Genomic DNA, 14,906 nt, shown 5'->3' with positions numbered 1-14,906 from the left:
ACCTGCCTAAGGCTCTGGGAGGGAGTTTGGATGGGGGAGGAGGTCTGCGGTAGTGGGTTGGGGTGCAGGCTCTGGGAGGGAGTTTGGGTGCAGAAGGGGTGAGAGGTTGGGCTCTGAGAGGGAGCCTGGGAGGGGGTCTGGGGTGCAGACTCTGGGATGGAGTTTGGGTGCGGGGTGCAGGCTCTGGGCTGGGGCTAGGGGAGGGGTGCAGGCTCTGGGAAGGAGTTTGGGGATGGGAGGGGGTGTGTGGGAAAGGGGTAGGGGTGCAGGTTCTGGGAGGGCATCAGGAGGTGCAGTGCTTACCTGGGGCTCCAAGGTGGGGTGGGCCAGGGGGCCTCCACACACTGCTGCCCCCAGACACTGCCCCTGCAGCTTCCCATTGGCCGCAGGGGCGCTTGGGGCGGGGGCAGTGTGCGGCGGCACAGCCCTGCCCTGCCCTGTCCCGCCCTGGGGCCGGCAGACATGTGGAGCGAGCACGCAGAAGCCACTCAGCTCCTCTGTGCTGCCGGTGGTGGGCAGGATCCTGGGCCATTGTAAATCGTCTGGGGGACACTTGGGGGAGGGGAGCGCCCAGAGGCAGCAGGCAGGGCCAAGGGAGAGATCTGGCCCCAAAATTGCTGGAGCCCTGTGGGCCACATTGGGGAGGTTCTCGGGCTGCAGATGGCCCACAGGCCGGGAGTTTGAGACCCCTGGTCTGCTAGATGAGAGCCACAATGAGTTACCTTAATGGCCCAATTTGGAAGTACACCTCCCAATTTAACTTTCCCTTTGAACAAATCCTGTTTATTTAAGTTCTTATATGGCTCTGCTTACTGTAGTATCTGAGCATCTCTCAAGCATTAGTGGATTTTATCCACAATACGTGTGAAACAGGAAGGTATCATCCCCATTTCACTGGTTGGGAACTGAGGCACACGGTAGACTGAGACTTGCCCAGCATTCCATAGGAAGTCTGTGACGAGCCAGGAACCAAATGCAGGTCGCTTGACTCCCAGTCCAGCATCCTATCTTTTAGACCATTCTTTTGTTTAACATTGTTTTAAATGTGCTTCTCGGATATGACTTTCATCATCAGACAGACGCCAGTACAGAAAATATGACCTCATTGTTCCGTGGGCCTACAGTAATATAAAGCATTTGCAGCATATTAACCTTTAAGATATAACCCATTTTTGAACAGTACAAAGTAACTTGAGATGGAACGTAACACAATATGATTTGAAAGTAGCTTCTGTCTACAGACGCGCACACACAAACACACAGGGATATAAGAACAGACAATTTTCAACTTTCATATAATATTAGAGATTTTAAAAGCTATATAGGTCAGGTTATGCTTTGCCATGGCAATATCCGTGTCTGGGCAGATTTAAGCAGAAAACTCAGTCTCAACTTAAGTTTCCCGACTAATTATCCCATCATTGAGAGGGGAGGGGGCTAGTTTGCTGGCCCAAGATATGTGTGTGGTTTGGGGCCATCCAAGCCAGTGCCATCAACCCTTGTGGAATCCTACAGATACTCACACATCTATGGTGGGCCACTCTGAAGCATCTCCTGGTCCTGGCAGAATTGTTCTGAAAATAACTTTGCTGCCACAGTCTTCTCATTTGTGCCTGGGCCAGCCCATCTCAATGGCATGGAGTAGGCTCTCCAGGGAGCTGATGCTGACTGTCAGCATTGTTTTCTGCGGAAAGAATTCCCCAGGGCTAGACAGAGCCTTTCTGTCTCCCTTCTCATCTGTGGGAGCCTTGACAGGACAGAGATTCCACAGGTTTAGGGAAATAGAGAATACTTCCTCTTAGATTTCTCTCATCTCCTTTCTCACCTGCCCCCACCGTCATGCTTTTACCAGTCAATCTTGTCTTCCCTTTTAGGCTGGCGATTGACCACATGAAATGATGCAGTCTGAGTTTCGGCCTTTGTTCTGGAGTTGGAAAACATGTTTTTCAGGGTAGCCAGTCATTGGTGAGGATGGAGAGTTGAAGTATCTGTCTGTTTCCGGCTTCTTCCGTGAGCCTTGGTCTATGCACTTGCAACGCTTACTGTTTTAACAAATCCTTCATTGCTTCTTAAATTGGTAGGAGATTGGGACTTTACTGTGATGGGCTCATGGATACTGAATTATTTCGCTCTCCCTCTTTTCTAAATTCATCTTGATCTGTCTCTGCCCATGCTGAAACTCAACCTCTAAAAAAAGTTTTGTTTCATACAACATGTGTATTCACACACGTGTGCATTTGTGTACACACACACATATATGAATTGAGCATTATTAGTTTTCTTATTTGCCTACTCTTACTGCCTTTTACCCCTTCTTTTTCACCCCTTGACTGATTTAATTTGTTAAATTTTTAAAAAGTAAACTTTTATTTTCGTGATTTTTAAAAAGCATATTTTAAACAGTTTGTATTATGCTGTGCAACACAGTGCTTCAGGTGTGCAAAGGAGGTGGGAGAGGTTTTGGAGTTGAATCATTGATAAATGTTTTTTACTTAAGCAAAGGAAGTGAGGCATCTTTCAGCAAGCTAAAAGAAAAGGAGTACTAGTAGCATCTTAGAGACTAACCAATTTATTTGAGCATAAGCTTTTGTGAGCTACAGCTCACTTCATCGGATGCATTCAGTGGAAAATACAGTGAGGAGATTTATCTATCATGATGGCTTTAGTTGCTCAAAACTGCTCATATATTGTAAAGCAGATCAAGAAAGGGGGACACGTGATATCTGCTGTGGAATTACTAAGGGGATGGTGTGTCTATTGTTGGTGCCATTTATTTAATTGCAGATAAAGTTCTTGGACTGATGTGTGAACTGAAACTGTGGTCAGGGAATTACATTAACTACTACTCCCTCCTCAGGATTATCACTGTATGTATTTTTAGGTCTAGACTGTGTTTGCTGAATGGAAGTGAATAAATTAAGTGAATAGAACTCTCTAAGTGAGAGTGTTGTTGTGGGGTATATGATGTGTGTTATTGTTCTCTCACCATTTGCATGGAATTTTTTGTGACAATCTAGGCTTCTTGAAATTCTGTTCCTCATAGGTTTAAGCATTAGGTGCAAGGGGGGTTATATGCTTCCCCTCTCCTAAAGTTTTACTATCCTTTTGATGTTGCCCCTCAGGGTCGATATATGAATAGTGTGTTCTCCTCTCCCTACATTTTTTTGTTTTAATGTGGTTGCATCACGAATATTCCCCAATAACTATTAGACCCAATTGAAAAATGCCCATCTTGCCTTTCTTAAAATAATTTTAAAAGGTTATTTCCTGTCTCTTTATTCCTCTCCCTGCTCACTCTACTGAACTAGCACTGGTGTCTTTTGTTTCCCTTTACACTGTTCCCTTTAGACTTCTCTTCTGTACCTCCTGCATACTATGTCTCTCCGCTCCAGGGCCTTCCAGGATCTTTCCACTCCATGATCTTTTAGGACAACATCCTCAGCTGGTGTAAACTGGCATTGCTCCAGCTGAAGTCAGTGGTGCTACACCAGAGTACACCAACTGACAATCTGCTGCCCAATCTCTCTTCAAATCTTCTAAAACCATATATTTTATCCCTTGCGTATAACTCTCGGAGAGAAACTCTCTCTCTTGTTGTTTACTGTACACAATAAGAGCTTTATTTACCACCACCCCCGCCCCTTTAATAAAGCAAATAGGCCTACATGAAGTCAAGCTAAGGATCTGAATGAGGATTTCATGTCACTGAGGGTTTCAGGATTGGGGTCTAAAATTGTAAGTAATACTGAATTACAAAATGCTACAGAATGTGTTTATGAATACGGTTGGTAATGCGTTCTCAGCTTCTTCTGTTAGTTTATTTATAAAGTTCAAATATAGTATAAATGTTTTTAAATATTCCAACCTTCTAACCAGAGATGCCATGTAGTAGAATAAAGTTGATGTGCAAGGTTACAGAAAAATGATGAAAACATAATTTAGGTGAAGTTTTCCCATAAAGCCAAGATCATGGGCTACTTTGCTACTTGTTTCAATGGGACAATTGATGCATAGGTTGATTTGATTCACTGACACGGTGTCAGGCTGTCATGAAATGCAACAATAAAGCTCAACTCCTTTAAACATTTTAGGAAATATGGCAGAGAGAGAGAGAGCTCTGCCAAGACGGTTACCACGGCAATGTCGAAGAATGCTGCAGTGACATGCGAGCAGAGCATACTCCCAACTAGTGAAAAATGATCTGCTTTTCATGTGCTTCTCTTTCCATAGGGAGAAGTTGTCTGTGGCTCAGCTGCAGCGGGAAGTTGCGCGAAGTGAGAGTGAAGGGACAATGGTAAGTGTTGGATAATATCTGTTTTGCAATTCCAATTGTACCCTTTCTATTCAGGCTTTAGACACATTCCACCTTCCGGAGGGTGGCCACTGAAATATTAGTCTTGCATTAGGATTAGTGATGTTTTTGCCAGTGATGATTTTGGAAAAACTCAGTTATACCAGAAACACCATTGTCTTGGAAATACTTGTTTTAGGCAGAGAAATAGTCTCCTTTTCCCTGGTGATGGGAATTCACCCTGAAACTCAAGCAAGCATCACTCTGAACCAAAATAGCCAATATCAGATTGAGACATTAGAATCATAGAATATCAGTGTTGGAAGGGACATCAGGAGGTCATCTAGTCCAACCCCCTGCTCAAAGCAGAACCAATCCCCAACTAAATCATCCAGCCAGGGCTTTATCAAGCCTGACCTCAAAAACTTCTAAGGAAGGAGATTCCACCACCTCCCTAGGTAACGCATTCCAGTGTTTCACCACCCTCCTAGCGAAAAAGTTTCTCCTAATATCCAACCTAAACCTCCCCCACTGCAAGTTGAGACCATTACTCCTCTTTGTGTTATCTGCTACCACTGAGAACAGTCTAGATCCATCCTCTTTGTAACCCCCTTTCAGGTAGTTGAAAGCAGCTATCAAATCCCCCCTCATTCTTCTCTTCCGCAGACTAAACAATCCCAGTTCCCTGAGCCTCTCCTCATAAGTCATGTTTTCCAGTCCCCTAATAATTTTTGTTGTCCTCCGCTGGACGTTTTCCAACTTTTCCACATCCTTCTTGTAGTGTGGGGTCCAAAACTGGACACAGTACCCCAGATGAGGCCTCACCAATGTCGAATAGAGGGGAACAATCACGACTCTCGATCTGCTGGCAATGCCCCTACTTATACATCCCAAACTGCCATTGGCCTTCTTGGCAACAAGGGCACACTGTTGACTCATATCCAGCTTCTCGTCCACTGTAACCCCTAGGTCCTTTTCTGCAGAACTGCTGCCTAGCCATTCGGTCCCTAGTCTGTAGCGGTGCATTGGATTCTTCCGTTCTAAGTGCAGGACTCTGCACTTGTCCTTGTTGAACCTCATCAGATTTCTTTTGGCCCAATCTTCTAATTTTTGTAGGGCCCTCTGTATCCTATCCCTACCCTCCAGCGTATCTACCTCTCCTCTCAGTTTAGTGTCATCTGCAAACTTGCTGAGGGTGCAATCCACACCATCCTCCAGATCATTTATGAAGATATTGAACAAAACCGGCCCGAGGACCGACCCTTGGGGCACTCCACTTGATACCGGCTGCCAACTAGACATGGAGCCATTGATCAATACCCATTGAGCCCAACAATCTAGCCAGTTTTCTATCCACCTTATCGTCCATTCATCCAGCCTATACTTCTTTAACTTGCTGGCAAGAATACTGTGGGAGACCATGTCAAAAGCTTTGCTAAAGTCAAGGAACAACACGTCCACTGCTTTCCCTTCATCCACAGAGCCAGTTATCTTGTCATTGAAGGCAATTAGATTAGTCAGGCATGACTTGCCCTTGGTGAATGCATGTTGACTGTTCCTGATCACTTTCTTCTCCTCTAAGTGCTTCAGAATTGATTCCTTGAGGACCTGCTCCATGATTTTTCCAGGGACTGAGGTGAGGCTGACTGGCCTGTAGTTCCCAGGATCTTCCTTCTTCCCTTTTTTAAAGATGGGCACTACTTTAGCCTTTTTCCAGTCGTCCAGGACCTCCCCCAATCGCCATGAGTTTTCAAAGATAATGGCCAATGGCTCTGCAATCACATCTGCCAACTCCTTTAGCACTCTTGGATGCAGCGCATCCGGCCCCATGGACTTGTGCTCATCCAGCTTTTCTAAATAGTCCTGAACCACTTCTTTCTTCACAGAGGGCTGGTCACCTCCTCCCCATGCTGTGGTGCCCAGTGCAGCAGTCTGGGAGCTGACCTTGTTCGTGAAGACAGAGGCAAAAAAAGCATTGAGTACATTAGCTTTTTCCACATCCTCTGTCACTAGGTTGCCTCCCTCATTCAGTAAGGGGCCCACAGTTTCCTTGACTTTCTTCTTGTTGCTAACATACCTGAAGAAACCCTTCTTGTTACTCTTAACATCTCTTGCTAGCTGCAACTTCAGGTGTGATTTGACCTTCCTGATTTCACTCCTGCATGCCCGAGCAATATTTTTATACTCTTCCCTGGTCATTTGTCCAACCTTCCACTTCTTGTAAGCTTCTTTTTTGTGTTTAAGATCAGCAAGGATTTCACTGTTAAGCCAAGCTGGTTGCCTGCCATATTTACTATTCTTTCTACACGTCAGGATGGTTTATCCCTGTAATCTCAATAAGGATTCTTTCAAATTAGGTTTGTTTAGTCAAAAGTTGCCCCTCCCAAGCTGTGAAAAATGGAAAAATTAAGGTAAGGAAGCTTAAAGAAAGAAAAGAAGACCAGTTCAATAACTGTATAAATTTTAAGCTCTGAATTTATTTTTTGCTTTCCGTTGGTTGTCTGTTTTCCATGTATCAAGCTTGTGGGATGAAGATTGTGAGTTAAAAACTGGCATGGCTGGTTTTAGTTAACTATAACTTCAATTGATAGCATGCCTTATTGTAACCCACACACCTCCTGGGTGTGGTGTTCTGTGCCATCTAGTGGCACTGAGACCATTGAGAGAGAGAGAGAGAGATTAACAAGTCTGCTCTACAGCCTTAGCAAAGAGCCATATGGCTTTTAACTCATGCTGTAGAGGCTCATGCACTAAGCTCCAGAGGTCCCAGGTTCGATCCCACCTGCCGCCGACCAGGGTCTGTCGGCGTTACATTATCACACTAAAACAACATTATTTTTGCCCCAACCATTTATTAACACTGCTTAATTTATTTGAAATCCAGAGGACTTTTCCCATCTGAGAAGGATTCTGTTTATCTCTATCTTCACCTGAAAAGTCTGGGGGACACAAGGGATAAAGCAGATATGTTCAGAATTACTAAAACAAAACCCAGTTCCCGTGGACATGTGCGTGAGGCTGCCATTGACTAAAATGGAGTCATCTAGTTGGATCTGAAGGCAGAATTTGGCCCATAGTTTGTTAAACTAAGTGGAGAGAGTCTGAAATAGTGACCATATGAGGAGTGCATGTGGGCATTTAAAAACTCCATTAGTCTTGTGATGCAAAGTCTTGAAAACCTTAAAATTTCAACAGTTCCCTTTTAAAAATATATGTAAGCCACATTTAATGACTAGTATAATAAAATGAGAGATTTGGAAGGCATAATTGGCAGCATGCAGATAAAGATGAGTTTGATTCTGAAGCTACAGCTTTTAATGGAAAGCTGAAGCTAGACAAATTCTAACTGGAAACAAGGAGCAAATTTTTAACAGTGTAACTGACACTGCAATTAACCACTGAAAAAACTTACCAAATTGTTGTGGTGGATTCTCCATCACTGGCAATTTGTTGATCAAGATTGGGCTAGATCATATCGTTTAGAAAAAAACATCCAAACAGGAATTAATTCATGGAATTCCAGTGTCCTGTGTTATGCAGACAGTCAGATTAGATGGTCACAATGGTCCCTTCTGTCCTTATAAATTATGACTCTACTGTATGTATTGGAGCAGAGCTCATATACAAGGTGAGAAAAAAAAATTTCCAGTGTTAAATCATAATCTAGGAGTCTGTAACTCAGGCAAAACTTCCACTGGCTTCAGAGAGAGTTTTGTCTAAGGAAAGATGGCAAAGATCAGGCCTCAGGTTTGCCACTGTGCGTATTGCTTTTCAGTATAAATAATTTTAAAAAAGTACAAAGTGCTGTTACCTTGATTGAAATGTTTCCTTTAATTTTATGAACTAGTTTTCCTTGTAGGCATAGAACTAATACAGTTTCTTAAATGTGAAGTCCTTCTTGTGGGATAATTCGAGGCTCTTTAAATAAATAATATTAACCTTCTAGACCAGAGGTGGGCAAACTACTGCCCACGGGCCACATCCGGACCGCGGGACCATCCTGCCTGGCCCCTGAGCTCCTGGCCCAGGAGGCTAGCCCCTGGCCCCTCCCCTGCTTTCCCACCTCCCCCGCAGCCATGCCACCGTGGGGCGCAATGCTCTGAGTGGCAGGGCTGCAGAGCCCGGCCTGACCCAGTGCTCTGTGCTGTGCAGCACGGCGCGGCTGCCTGTCCTGGTGCAGCTGTGCTGTCAGCAACTGGTGCTCCAGGCAGTGCGGTAAGGGGGCAGAGAGCAGGGCGGAGTTGGATAGAGGGCAGGGACGTTTGGGGTGGTGGTCAGAGGGAGGGGGTGTGGATAAGGTTTGGGGCGGTCAGAGGGCGGGGAATGGGGGCAGGGGTCTCGGGGAGGCAGTCAGGAAGGAGAGGAGGGGTTGGATGGGGTGGGGGGGGCAGTTAGGGGCGAGGAGTCTGGGGGCAGTCAGGGAGAAGGGGTGGTTGGATGGGGCATGGGTCCCGGGGGGGCAGTCAGGAAGGAGGGGGGGGTTGGATGGGGCGGCCGGGGGCAGTTAGGGGCATGGGGTCCTGGGGCGGTCAGGGGACCGAGAGCAGGGGGGGTGAATGGGGCAGGGGTCCCCGGGGGGCCGTCAGGGAACTGGGGGTTTGGATTGGGCAGGAGTCCTGGGCGGGCTTTCAGGGGTCAAGAAGCGGGGGGTCGGATAGGGGCCGGGGGCCAGGCCATGCCTGGCTGTTTGGGGAGGCACAGCCTCCCCTAACTGGCCCTCCATACAATTTCAGAAACCCGATGCGGCCCTCAGGCCAAAAAGTTTGCCCGCCCCAGTTCTAGACATACATAGCTTTTGAGTACATGTGATTCCAGAGCATGCCTATCCTAAATCAGGTAGAAAAATCTACACTATTTAGGATTTGCTTCCCTACACAGGGGGATGCTAGTTAATTGCAGCCATAACTTATGACCAGCTGTTGTCTCCTATGTACGGCCCAAGGAATTATAGACAGGAAAGACCTGTTGCGCTATCTCGTCCACCCACTGTTACAGGAATCGCTGCAGTGGGGATTATTCAGACAGAGCAATAATTAAAAGTAAACATTAAGCATGTGTTTTAGATCCGATTTAAGCTGTGATATCTTTGCTCAAAATGTGAGTTATACACATCTGTATAAATAACACATGTGGTAAGCAATAATGAAATGCATCTTTACGAGGAGAGAATGTTGAGCGCCACTCACGGTGAGGTATCCCATCTTTCTGCGAGAGAACAGATCAGGAGGAAACAGTATATGATATCAAACTATCAGACCCACATAGGAAATGCGTTTTTTGTAAGTCTTTGGCTCCCAGAGTTACACTGTCTCAGTGTTCAATTTATTCCTGGCAGTAGATATACCAGGAAATGCTGAGGTGAAAGGATTAAAATGAAGATTTTTTTTCTCTCAGGGTAAATCGTCTCTACCAAAAAATAAATTTTACTGATATAACAAATACGTTTTTAAACAATTTTATAAAAACTGGTGTGTCACAACTAGAGTTCAGATAATGTAGGGAATAAATTATTATGTGGCGGGGGAGGGATAGCTCAGTGGTTTGAGCATAGGCCTGCTAAACCCGGGGTTGTGAGTTCAATCCCTGAAGGGGCCATTTAGGGATCTGGGGCAAAAATTGGGGATTGGTCCTGCTTTGAGCAGGGGGTTGGACTAGATGACCTCCTGAGGTCCCTTCCAACCCTGAGATTCTATGATTCTGTGATACATATGAAATGGAAAAATAGGCTAAACTTATCTGTGAACAGTTTGATTTGCTTAGATTTATTTATTATTCACAGTTTTTTACTGGACCATCTTCACAAATAATTTCTGATTTGTAGAACTGTCAAATTGCACAGAGACTTTATTATTAATTATGTTTATTACAATAATGCCTTAGGGACAACCAAGAAAGGACGCCCCATTGTGCTAAGCACTGTCCAACAGTATAGTGGATGGTCCCAGCCTAGAAGAGCTTACAGTTTAAACAGACAAGACAGACGCAGGTTAGGGTAGGGGAAAGGGTGGAACACAGAAGCAGAGTGAACTACTTGATGGTAGCAAACATTAATTCCATGTGTTGGTTTGTTTGAGGTGGGTGTGTTTACTTAAGAGGGGGTAAACTAAACGGAAAAGGAAGGGAGTGAGGAGGACCAGGCAAGGGAGAAGTGGGGCAGGTGTGGTGTGAAGCTAAGATGAAAAGACTGAGGGACGGGGAGCAAGAGAGTTGAAACAAACAGCTAGTCAGCGTAGGGCAGAGAAATCCAGGCAGAGCTGTGAAAAGTTGTCTGAATGTCCAGAGATCCTCTAGAAAGGGCCCTAGAAATGTATCTAGAAATTGAAACCATGAATATATATCCAGGCTGCACTTTGGCCCTTACTGCATAATTTTTAACCCTGCACATTTGAAGTTTTGAGTTAAAAAATTAGGATATCAAAGGCATTTTCCTTTACCAAAGACTAAAAGCTACATTATACCCTCAAGTATGTGCATCTCTCTCTGAAGCCAATGAGAAATGTGTAAATATCTGTGATGGCAGAATTTTTATTTTCAAATTTAGGAACTTTAAAAATAATCCAAGTAAGAGTTTATTCCAGAACACAGAAGTATATAGAAACATCTGAAATAATCAAAGAAGTTGTTTCCTCAGACTCATGTAACTTAAAAATAACCAAATAATATTTTACCAAACTTTCATCAAACGCCAAAAATAAGAAAACATCTCTTTGGGCTCAGCACTTTGGGTCTCACTAAGGGTGGGCCTTAGGCTCTGATTTACCATATTTCCTGCTGTGGATTTAAGTAATGCAAAGTGATTACCATGGCTTCTTCCTTGTATCCATCTATTTCACACCTGCACCCTTTTGTTAGAAACACACCATGTTAACTGAATATGAGGTCCCCACTGAATAGGTTTCCACTCTTCTGTAATCCTCCTGCATTAGATTGATTTATGAATGTATCAGATTCTTTGTTAGCATGTAAACCACTAATTAATTTAAAGCCCTCTGTGGAGAAATTAAAGCCCTGGTTAAGACTTTCAACAGGCTCAGATGGTGCTAATAATGGGAAAACAAGTTATATTAATGAGTTTTTGTGTGATCCACGCTATTATTGCTTTACAATGAATTTTTAGCATAAACTAGTAGACACTGTACGTTTAAAAAAAAGGGGGGGGGAGGGGTGAACTACCAGAAAACAATTCATTTGTTATCATAAACTGAGTTGAATTTTATCTTTCTTGTTACAACTTCCTTGCATTAGTTCTTTGTGTATACACAAGAGTCACGGATGAGAGAAAAAGGATAAAATGTAAAACAAACTGGATCTTTGCCTAAAACTCAAACCAAATCTTTTAATTATTTATTCAAGTTTGAAAAAGTTTGACTAACTCTGTGAAATCTTTGTCATTTCATGTGACTCTGAACTTGTCTGTTCCATTTGGAGGCAGAAGTGCTGAAGTACAGAGAGCGGTTATGATCCAAAGCCTACTGAAATCAGTGGGATGTCTCCATGGTTTGAACTCCCTCAAATTTCAGGGAGAGGTTTGTTGTGTCCCTCCTAGCTCAGATCTGTGTTCAAACTCTGTGTTCATTTGAAAATTCAAAAGAAAACAGATAATGCTCTATACGTTTTTTAGGTTCATTCAGGACCAATAACAGTAGCAGGGAATAAAACTGGAAATTTAAAGTAAATTCCAGAAAAGGTCCCTTGTAAATATTTTTTAAAATTCGGCATTTCTTGTTCCCTATCTATAGAGAGACACTTATTGCTCCAAGACATTACAGTATGGACTAAACTCACTCCATCATTATGGAGGCTCCTGTTTTTACTCCTCCTCCTTCCTCTCCCTACTGCCTGTGCCTCTCTCCAGCTGTTATCACTATACTGGCACTCTGTCTCCAGCTAGGGAACTGAATATGTGGCCTTCACCAAGGCTGATATTAATGCTGCTCCATTAATCAACTAGCAGGTAATGCTTCTAAAACCTGTGTGGTCAGCATTTCCAGATAGCCAGCATGTGGCATCTGCAATGTGCCTGGTCCTTACCAAGGAGTGGGAGTCCTGAGTTTGCACTTGAACTTGGGTCTTTTACACATGGCAGCGTAATGTGCTGCCTCCAGCTTGGAAACACTTTTCTACCAAAGAAGTGATAAATCTGTGCAATAGCCTTGAGCAACTGGAAAGTCTGTTGATGCAGAAGCATTGAGGTCATTCAAAAATAGATGTTGTGTAGCAGTAAATGAAGTGTTAAAAGATGAGCTAAAAGAGGCTAACTTGTCTTTTTGCAATACCAACATTTATGTCCTTGCATCCAGTAACCCAGCTATCTGTGCTTTAATTAAAAAGTAGCACATAATGAGGCAGACTCACTATTTCCGTTGAAGTTCCCTGTCTTGAAATTGAGCTATATTCACTATTCATTTATTCTTTCAGGTTTCAGCATGTTGTATTTTGTCAGGGAATAGCTGCATATTTAAATGTATCCCTTTGAACATTAAACACCCTAAAAACAAGATGAAACCTGCTCATCCATCCATCTTGCTCTTTTTTTCTCTGTTAGATGGTCTATTTACACTACTTCCTACCTCCTCATTAGAGCTACATCACATAGTCCTCATGCATGTAGAAACTCAGTGACTTTAATAATAGTTATTATCACTGATAATGACTGACCAGCTTCTTTAGAAGTTTAGCCTAATGCACCTGGACCTCATTAAATTCTATCCTTCAGTGGGCCAAATGTCCTAATTTACAACTTTGCAACCTTATTGTCGTTAGTGAGGTTTCAAATATGTTTACTGAGAGAAGGATTTGTCCCCTTAATTCTTCATGTTAAATATGTTCCTTTTTATTTGTACATCTGAATATTTGGAGCAGACATTTTGTTATTACTGGTAGTTTCTTAAGAAGAATATTCTTCATAATTTAAAACAGAATGTTTCTGGCATTTCAGCACTCATTTGACAACAGCAACAACATAAAATAAAATAGCCACAGTTTTCTGAGTTTTCCTGACACTAACCTATTGGACACTTGATAGTTGTGTAGTCTCTGAGTTCCTCTGCTCTTCAAAGCCAATTTTAGTTTTTCCTAGTTAATTAACTTCAGAATTTGATTTACTCATCAAATTCTTCTATAAGAATGTGAGGAACATGCTGATTATAAATTAATTTACTTTCAATCTATTATTGTTTTAAGTGTAATAGGAATTATGTGAGCACATATGGGAAGGAAAATATCCCTGTTGTTTTTTTTTTTCAGTTCCTACAGTTACTGATTCTGGCTTTCAACCAGAAGAGGGAGCTACATTCATTTAAAATAACATCCATAACCAAAGCTCAGTTTAAACTACAAACCTTCTTTAGCATATTCAAGGTTGAGTATTGGGGACATTGTAGTTCAAAACATCATGGGACAAATCCTAGTCCCATTTGACTTCAATGGGACTTAGATTTGGCCTTGTATTGTTAGCAGATCAAAGTCCCAATATTTAAAGATCTGTTTTCAACATTCACAATTGTAGAGCATAAAACACTATCCTCATTTTCAGTCTTGGTTAGGGAAACTGAGGTGGTAGGCAATAGGATTATTCAAAATTTAGTACTGAAAAAGGAAAAACAAGCTTTGGTATAAAAGATCATGTTGTATAAGGCCTGAATGGAAAACAGTCAATTTGTAAAAGTACAGTGTGTAAAGTAACAGCCGTGTTAGTCTGTATTCGTTGCTATGCATCCGATGAAGTGAGCTGTAGCTCACGAAAGCTTATGCTCAAATAAACTGGTTAGTCTCTAAGGTGCCACAAGTACTCCTTTTCTTTTTGTGTAAAGTAAATTGCTCTTGGGTGGAAACTGGCATTTACACATTAGATAACCCATGCAGGAGCCAATCCAGGCAGTGCATCAAAAGTGCAGGAAGTCTCACACTATCCGATGAAGTGAACTGTAGCTCACGAAAGCTTATGCTCAAATAAATTGGTTAGTCTCTAAGGTGCCACAAGTACTCCTTTACTTTTTGCGAATACAGACCAACACGGCTGCTACTCTGAAAACTATCCATTGGGTATGTTTAATATCAGAGTAGAAGTTGTCTTTAGCAAGGAGCAAATCCCATTTTATGGCTAGAAACAGATGTATGCTGCTCTAGGCAATACCTCACTGGCTAATACACACTAATAGTGAACTGTGCCACTTTAATATTTTAAAGGTTAAGCTCTGCAATCCGGAGCACCCTCAGGCAATGCAATGGATTGGCGATGAGGCCCATCAGCATTATTGGGTTAATATTCTTACAAAGGATGACCTGAAAATAGCCACTATTTTGAAATCTAAGGAGAAAGTAAATGTATAAGCATGTTTTTGATAGAATACCAGGTTATTGTGCTGCTAATGGAACTCTATTAATCAGAAGATTTATTGAAATTCTTTAAAAAAGTGTAAATTGCATAACAATTTGAATTTGATGCAAAATATAAAGAGAAATCTACTGATAAATAGTGAAATTGCTATGGCATATTTGGGATTACTTTTTTTTAGATCTTCTAGGAAAATTATTATACTTTTAATATAATAAATTAAGGAGTTTGTTCTCTTGGTTAATTGCCAGAATATTTCTGTAGCATTTATATTAATAC

At 42.6% G+C, this 14,906-nt stretch overlaps 1 protein-coding gene and 1 long non-coding RNA gene across 7 annotated transcripts in view; one reads left to right on the top strand and one right to left on the bottom strand.

The window, feature by feature from the left end:
- Positions 1–14,906, top strand: part of NCKAP5 (NCK associated protein 5) — a 588,725-nt gene that overhangs the window by 275,381 nt on the left and 298,438 nt on the right. For all 6 annotated transcript variants that reach the window (XM_043525276.1, XM_043525274.1, XM_043525277.1 and 3 more), the window contains one exon: positions 4,231–4,294. In XM_043525276.1, the coding sequence (XP_043381211.1) occupies positions 4,231–4,294 (64 nt within the window). The remainder of the gene's footprint in view (positions 1–4,230; positions 4,295–14,906) is intronic.
- Positions 1–14,906, bottom strand: part of LOC122462374 — a 355,548-nt gene that overhangs the window by 151,030 nt on the left and 189,612 nt on the right. The gene's annotated exons all lie outside the window — the stretch shown is intronic.

This window comes from Chelonia mydas, chromosome 11 (genome assembly GCF_015237465.2).
Source record: "Chelonia mydas isolate rCheMyd1 chromosome 11, rCheMyd1.pri.v2, whole genome shotgun sequence".
In the NCBI taxonomy this organism is placed as follows: Eukaryota; Metazoa; Chordata; order Testudines; family Cheloniidae; genus Chelonia; species Chelonia mydas.
The sequence above is the reverse complement of the archived record's forward strand: the minus strand, read 5'-3'. Positions and strand labels throughout refer to the sequence as shown.